Here is an 8597-nt window from a genome sequence, read left to right as displayed (position 1 = left end):
TTCAAAGTACTGCTGATTTTGGCATTGTTTACAAACGAGGCTGCACAACTGAGTTAATGGCATATACAGACAGCGATTATGCTGGTGATATAGATGATCGAAAGAGTACATCAGGGTATGTCTTCGTATTAAGTGGAGGAGCTGTAGCTTGGGCATCAAAGAAGCAACCTGTAGTGAGTCTATCAACTACAGAGGCAGAATATATCGCCGCTGCCTCATGTGCGTGTCAATATGTCTGGATGCAGAGAATTCTGAAACAAATTGAAGGTACAAAAATTGACTATGTGAAGGTTCTCTGTGACAATTCTTCTACTATTAAACTTGCAAAGAATCCGATACTTTATGGGAGAAGCAAACATATTGATGTAAGATTTCATTTTTTAAGAGATCTTGTAAATGATGGGTCAATTAAAATGGAATATTGTGGCACGAATGAGCAAGTTGCAGATATCATGACAAAACCTTTAAAGCTTGATCAATTTGAGAAGCTTAGAGAAGCACTTGGTGTTCGAAGCAGATTGGGTATAAACTAACTTGCTGTAAGCAAGTTTAGTTTAGGGGAGAGTTTTGTTAAGTCACGTGTCTTCTTGTTAGGTTTCTTTGAAGTAGTCTTTGCTGTTAACAATAAGTTCCTAGAAAATAGGAATAAGTTAGAGTTTGATTCTATCTGTTTTGGTCTTTCCTGTAATCACGTTTCCTGTATATGTGAGATACGTTAGTTTCTCTTTTTGTTCTCTGTTCATTGTAAAGCTATTTAAAGCTTCATCAGTTTACATTCTAAATAACAAATACTCTTTGCATTTTATTGCAATTTGTCTATTGTGTTCAATATTTATCACAAAGTGGGGCTGAGATTTTCGTGTGCGACCAGGAGATGACTGAGGTTTTTCGTTTTACTAAAAACAATAACCTCAAAATTAAAATGAGCGTTGATGACTTCAAAATTAAAAAATTCAAAGAGTTGATGATATTCTAAACAACTTTAATTTTTCAAATTTTCAATTTTAAAGTCACTTAAGTGTTGTTTGGTAAGGAGGAAGAAAGTAAATGTTTAGAGAGAGCAAGCTCCGAAAATGATGCTTTTGGAAAATAAAAAATTTGATTTCATAGTAAATGTCCTGCTGAACAATTTTCATTCTTAAAATTTTTCCATTTTGAGATCATTAACGGTAATTTTTATAGTGTCAAACTAAACATTCATCGTTTTTAGCAAAACGAGTCAGTCCGTTTTTAATTTATTATGTGAATTATGTAATAACATTCCAAGACACGTGATAGGATTATTCAAAAACCGAACCGGACTAAAATAACCAACCGAACTGATAAATTCCAGTTTTTCAGTTTATTTGGTTCGGTTTCGGTCTTCGTTTGTAAAATATATCGGTAGTATCGGTCGGTTCGGTTTCTATGAAAAAATTGCTGAATTGACCGAACCGACCGAACTAAAGATAAATTAGATTTATTATTTATAAATTTTCAATAATTTTAATTTAAACCTTTTTAGTTTTCAATTTATTAGTTCTATGATTGGATAATGGAAACTGATGGTGGAAAACATTTTAGATTTTAAAATTTTTATTCGATTGAATTTTATGTATGTATTGTACTGTAATGTAAATAGTTAAATTTTAGGGATAGAATAGGCAAATATGTTTGTGGTTTTTGGAGAAGTATCAATTTAGGTACTAATATAGGTTAACGTTTAAAAAAGGGTACCAATTTAGAACTCGATAATGGAACGTGATTAATTACTTCGTTAAGTTCTATCAATTGTACGTGTAGAGAGAACTCGGAACTTAACAGAGTAATATGAATGATGTGTCACGTTCCATTATCGATGCCTAAATTAGTACTCTTTTTTAAATATTAAACCTATATCAATAATATTTTATATGTGAAGTCTAAATTGGTACTTCTCCACCAAAAATTATAGATTTTTTTAAAACCAAATTTTATCACTAACTATAAAATAAATACTTTATGTTAAACTAATTAATTCAAACTTTATAAAAGTATATCTATTAATTTATATTTACTTTAACTGTTTAGTATGTGTTTAAAACGATAACCGTCGGTTTGTTAATATTATTTTGCTAGGTTAGGTCTTTATTTTATTGAGTATTCGATTTTTTTGTTATTTTAGTTCGGTTCAGTTTTTAGATCGAACCGGACCGTTGAACACCTCTAGCACGCGCAACACATCTTGTACATAAAACTTTTTTTTTTTTTTGCGACCGAGTGATTAGTTGATTATATTTATATAAGTTCAGGGGGCTAATTGAATATAGTATACAAATAAAGGGAGCTATCAAGACACTTTGAAAGTTCAGATGTCCATCAAACTTTTTAGACAAGTTAAGAGACAAATGACGTATTAAGCCAAAATTAATTGAAAAAAAAACCCGTGTACAATACATTAATGTGAAATTAACTTCCTAATCCTACCACATAAAAATATAAAATAAAAATAAAGTATCAAAATATACTTAAATTTTTGAAGGAAGTGTCAATTTAGATACGACGTTCAAAATAGCACAAATATGAGCTTAATGTTTATAAAATAGCATCAATTCAGTTCTCACCAATAGAACGTGACATGTCATCCGTTAAGTTCTGCCAACTCAACATCACATCACGATTTTAACATGTCATGCTCGATAAGGTACCAAAATAGCCTTAAGATTTTTGGGGAATATCAATTTAGTCTCCACGTACAAAATAGCACAAATGTAAACTTAACTTTTACAAAACTATACAACTTGGCCTTAATCTGTATCCTATTCTCAATCTAATGAGTTTTCAGCATGAACTTTTGTGCTCCAACCTACTCGACCATTGGTACGAGTTGATACGAAGAAGCTCTCTGACCTCTCATATCAATATTTAGAATTGGGTGTGGATCTTGGAGATTCTTGAACTGGACCGAATATCTAAAAAAAGATATAAAATTAGATTGTACCCTTGACTTTTTCTCTAGGATTGAACATAATTATACCATTGACTTAATTAGGTACAATTATGGATATTTTTAAATTCTTAATATTACTGAGTAAATATGTTGGAGATTTTAGAACCTTTATGATTTACGGTTGATGAATGGGTAAAGTTTCTCTATAACTTAGCACAAGCATATATACCTTTTTATCAACACATGTGACTGTCATTTTTACATCAAACAGTTTCAAAGACCTTAATCAACAATAAGTAGTGGTCTCGGGATAAGGGCAAAAGTCAAAAGTCCTTAAACGCCTCTTCACTTCAATTTTCTAAGTAAGACTAATAAGGGGGATATATGTTTTATACTAAGTCTAAGTAGTGGTCCAATTAATTTTCGAAGGCCCATCCAACATTAAGAGGTCTAGTGATAAAAATAAAATTCCCACATGATTCGCATGACAAGAACTGCCCCACTACTCATTCCGGTAGCAAAACAACACTTTCATACATCTCACAACCTTTAATTGGGTAATATCTACTTTTTCTTTCTTTATTATTACGATATTCTACTTTCTTTACTATTATTATTAGTAATTGACTTTGGAATCTGTGATTTGGAAATTCAATTAGAGCTGTTACCTAGGAAATCATTTTGACCAGTTTAATTTGTGTTATGAATCTAAACTATACTTGTTGTCAATGCTAAGTTATGCAGGTATTTACTATACATGAATTTCAACTGCTTAATTGGTGGCTATTTACTATAACATGTACTGGCTTAATTTTTGGATGTACATCAGTGTAAAACCGAATAAAAAAAAACCAAATACTAGAATTATTAAAATAATTGACACCAGTACCGAATCAAATAATATGTAAATCCAAAATATAATCAAACCGAAATATTAACAAATTGAATTTAATTAAAAAATAAAAATAAAAAATAAAATTATTATATTTCCTCATTCATTTTACTTCAACAATAAAAAAAAAGTTTCAAAATATAATATTACTTATTATCTCAACAACAATAAATATGTAAAAATTACTTCAATGGAAAAATTATTATAGTTCTATGCAGTTTGGTTTTTTTTTATATATTTTTTGTCAAACCAAACTAAACCGAATACAGAAATGCATCTAAAACTAAAATGAATACTGAATCAAAGTGTTAAAAAACCAAACTACAAAAAATGATTTCCATCAATTTCCATTTGATATGCACATCACTACTCATGTTAGTACAAATATAAATGATATCTAATGAAACAAAAAAATAAATCCATTTAATTGATTTCAATTCCTAGAGTACAAATACTTCCACAATTACACTTGACAACTTCCACCTACAAAGGAGAGCTATAGGTCTTTCAAAATCCAAAGTAAGCCTCTAACTATTTAATAAATATTTAACTACGATTTCAGATTCATTTTGTCGCCATTGAGTTCTGCGGTCAAATACCCAACTTTCAAGCCAACTTTACCAACGAAATAATTCTCTCGGCAATTGTAACTCTTGACTGAGAAAGCCTCAAACCCAATTGAAGGTTTTCCAACAAAAGATATTGCATTATTTTTAGCTGATATTTCATTGATTGTGCGTTTATAAGGACCAAACCACTTGACCTCCATATATCTGTTTCTCCTCCACGGCGGAACATGTAATTTCATCTTTTTCATTGATAATCTTACTGCACTGCACATTAATCTCACTATTTGCTTCAGGTTCTCAGGTTTTCCGATGAATATTTTAGAAAAACAATTGAGTAATGTTGTGTAGGCTGTTGTAGGACGAGCAATTTCAAATTCCGTTGCCAAATTAACATCAATAATAAAGCGATTCCCATCCATATTTACATCTATATACTCGTATTCTCCAGGTGGATTCTTCCCGAATTTCCCCCACCGCGACTTGCAAAGACCTGTAACACATGAATATGCATAATTAGCAGAAAATTAGCACTCAGAAATTGATACTATTGTTCTAAAAATTAACTAATCAGAATTATACGAACACGAATACGACATGAAACTGATAATTGCTAATGTATATGCAATTCTAAGAATTATTTGAGGAAAAAAACTAACCAGCATCAAATTCTAAGAATTATATGAGGAAAAAAGAAACTAACCAGCATCAAAACCATGGTGGCGTAAATGAGACATCAATGTGCGTTTATTAAAGCCTTGGGATGATTTTTCCTCTATCATCTCACCAACAACTTGAATTATCCTCCTGATTTCATCATCTTCGTCTTGATTACTTAGCAGATTCTGCAATTTGTTGTTGTTTTCAGAGTCGGAGCAGTAATTTGCTGATTCTTCAAGGTTAGATTCGTTTACTGGATCTTGATTATTGACTTCTGGATCATGATTAGTAAAGTCTGTTTCGATAAAAGAGTTGACTAGATCGGAAAGATCATCGGAATCTTCAGGAGAATAGTGCTCGCTCCCGCTGCTGCTCTGGCAAAGCCGCATCCGAACGGCGTCGTTGAAGACAGCAGCCATCCCTTTCATCCTCATGTTGATTTTGGGAGAAAATGATTGAAGTGAAAGTGGATGAATCTGATTGGAATTGCTGAATATATATAAAAAAAAGACAGAAAGAGAAGAAAATATAAATTAGGAAGAATGGCGATATATCCCTTTATAGCAGCATAAGAATGTCGAAATTAATAATAATAAAGATAAATCAGTTTTATTCATTAATTAATATTTCTAACAATATAAAATTAATAATAAGACAAGGTTGTGATGAATGTAGGCTTGATTACAGTATATATTATACAATGAACCAGGTCCTGTTCAAAAAGGATGTTAGCCAAAACGGTTTTACAGTTGAAACGAATGAATTAGCATTGGAACGGGAATGCCTTGCAACTAAGTGGGCAGCCCCATTCGCTAGTCTAGGAATAAAATTAACCGAGAAATCCCGATTGTTAAATAAAAAATGCCTACAATCTTGTATAACCAATCCAAAATCAGATAAATCGCGTGTCTGCCGATTTAGCGATTGCACAACCTCTAGCGCGTATGTTTCAAACTCAATCAATTTCCAGTGGTACGTATTAGCCCATAATAAAGCTTCCTGTAGCGCAAACGCTTCCATTAGTCTAGGCGAAACTGCTCCATTATATACTTTACTACCATAGCAAATAAACTCACCCGAATCTCCTCGAACAATCATACCGCTGCCTCCCTCTTCCGGTTCTCTGAAAATGGCTCCGTCAAATGCAATTTGACGAATCCAAGCTCTGGTCTTTTCCATCCAGCCGTGTATCATTGGGAATGGTTCTGCTCGACTGCTGGACCTGCTTCTGTCATTGGCGGTATGCGTCTCCCTCCTTGCGCTGCTTCATTTTCAGAACTCGTTTCTGCAGGTGGCGTACCTGCTGTTCACGCTTCTGCTTCCGCAGGATCAAATATGCATAGTTCTACAGTTGGCGAACCTGTTGATGCCGCAGGGCCTGCTCTTGCTTCTGCTGCAATTCGCCTAGCTATAGTTGGCGGGTCTGCTGTTGCACTTGGCGCTGGTTGCAGCAAAACTGTAGATTCACCTGCTTCCACGCCAAACGCAGTGGATGAACTTCCGTTTCTGGTGTTGTTGGATTGCGCTTCTGCTAGTGCTCTTCTGAATATTTCTGGCTGTTCCGATCTAGTTTCAGCTCATTGCGATTTTGTCATGGCATTTCTCTTTGCTTGTGTGGCTACTGTCCACTCTCGAAGCTGAGTCTTCCCACGCCTAATACACTCAATTGTCGTGACATCAACGCAATTCCACAACTTGTTGTTTCTTTGACGCCAAATCGTGAGTACTACCAGAATCCTTTTAATAAGTATCTCACTATTAATGCCCAACAGTCCCGATATTAGCCACTGCAATGTCGTTTCGAAAGTACGGGTTGGCTGCAATATCCCTGCTTCTCTCCAGCTTTCACCTGCAAAAGAACAAAGTGAGAATAAATGTTGACATGTCTCCTCTCCATCTCCACACATGACACAATATAGCGGCACAGGAACATGACGCCGGGCTAGGTTTGCCCTAGTGGGGAGGCATCCCGAACACAGCTTCCAAACAAAAGCTTTCCACTTTGAGGGAATTTGTAGTTCCCACAACTTCTTCCATCCATCTACTGGTGTTCGATCACAGAGTGCATGTTTAATGGCTCTGTATCCAAACTTTGAAGAGTATCTTCCATCTTTCGTCAGGTTCCATATTTGCGTATCTTTTATGTCACTGATAGATAGGGGGATCGCACAGACCATTCTAGCTTCTTCTTCACACAGACACTCCAGTACTTTGCATAAGTATTAGTTTATGAATATTTTGTATTTTAATTTATTTGATTATGAACAATATATATATTGTTAAATATGATTTTAGGCTTTGTGTGTTTAATTTATTGTCTATAAAACAAAATATAGGAAAAAAGTATAATGAAGCCCCTCAACTTTACCTGAATTAAAGGATCAAACTCCTAGCTCCTGATTAATTATTTTTTCACATTTATCCTTTGATCATTGATTTTGCTATGGATTTGGTCCTTATTTAACTTTTCCATTGAGTTTGGAAGAGGAGAAGATCGATTAATTTGACGATTCTAATACCGAAAATCACAAAATGGAAAGAAGAACCTACTGGAAATTAATTTATGTAATTTCTTGTTACTTTTTATTTTATTTATCCTAGTCAATAAACTCATATTTTTATTTTTCCACGTCAATAAGTTGAATCGCCCTAATAATACGTGCCCACCCAAATTCGACTGAAAAGTTAAATAAGGGTCAAATCCTTAACAAAATCAATGATCAAAGACTCAATATGGAAAAATAATTGATTAGAGACTAAAATATATTATTATAGGAATGAACATTTCGACCTAGTATATATTTTTGAACGTAAAGAGTTAGAGTTTAATTAATGTATTAACATATGTATATAAAAATATAAGTAACCAAAAAAACATATCTATATATAATAGATTACAAAGAGTTAGAGTTTAATTAGGATAATTACGAGAATTATAAATAAATATAAACTCTAGTTAGGTCATGTTTTTTTATTACTTAATGTCAGTAACAATCAGTTCAGTTCAGTTCAATTCAGTTCAGTTGAGTTTAGTTCAGTAGCAAATCAGTTCAGTTCAGTTCAGTTTAATTCAGTTCAGTTCAGTAGCAATCAGTTCAGTTCAGCATTCAGTTTCAGCATTCAATTTTAGCATCCAATTTCAGAATTTAGTTTCAATATTCAGTAATTTATTATTATTTATTATAATTATAATTATTTATATATAATTTATTATCATCATTATTATTATTGTTATTATTTATCCATATTATGAATTATTTCTCAAATTTACTCAATTTGTCAATGTTAGGGATAAAATTGCACCATTTAGACGTTAGGGGTAAAATTACTCATGACCCAAAAAGTTAGGGGTATTTTTGCACTTTAACTCTTAATTGTAATAAAAAGTTAAGAGTTTGTATTCATATGAAAATTTGTATTTAATTTGTTTTAAATTATATGTAAATTTCTGTTTATATGTAATTTATATTTTTAATTTAAATTAGACTCATTTTTATTTTATTTTATAGGCTTTTATCGAGCCAATATTTTATCAAGACGAGCTTTTATTTGATATTCAATTTAGTTTTAG

At 32.5% G+C, this 8597-nt stretch overlaps 1 protein-coding gene across 1 annotated transcript; it reads right to left on the bottom strand.

The window, feature by feature from the left end:
- Nucleotides 1–4209: 4209 nt before the first annotated feature.
- LOC136201151 (uncharacterized) lies at nucleotides 4210–5511 on the bottom strand. Its single transcript, XM_065991742.1, has 2 exons — nucleotides 5070–5511; nucleotides 4210–4859 (listed from the first exon to the last, which is right to left on the bottom strand). The coding sequence occupies exons 1-2, from the start codon at nucleotides 5458–5460 to the stop codon at nucleotides 4351–4353; spliced, it is 900 nt and encodes a 299-aa protein (XP_065847814.1). The 5' UTR covers nucleotides 5461–5511; the 3' UTR covers nucleotides 4210–4350.
- Between the last annotated feature and the right edge of the window lie 3086 nt (nucleotides 5512–8597).

The sequence above is a fragment of the Euphorbia lathyris genome, chromosome 7 (assembly GCF_963576675.1).
Source record: "Euphorbia lathyris chromosome 7, ddEupLath1.1, whole genome shotgun sequence".
Lineage (NCBI taxonomy): Eukaryota > Viridiplantae > Streptophyta > Magnoliopsida > Malpighiales > Euphorbiaceae > Euphorbia > Euphorbia lathyris.
Note: the sequence above shows the minus strand (reverse complement) of the source record. Positions and strands in the feature narration are given on the sequence as shown.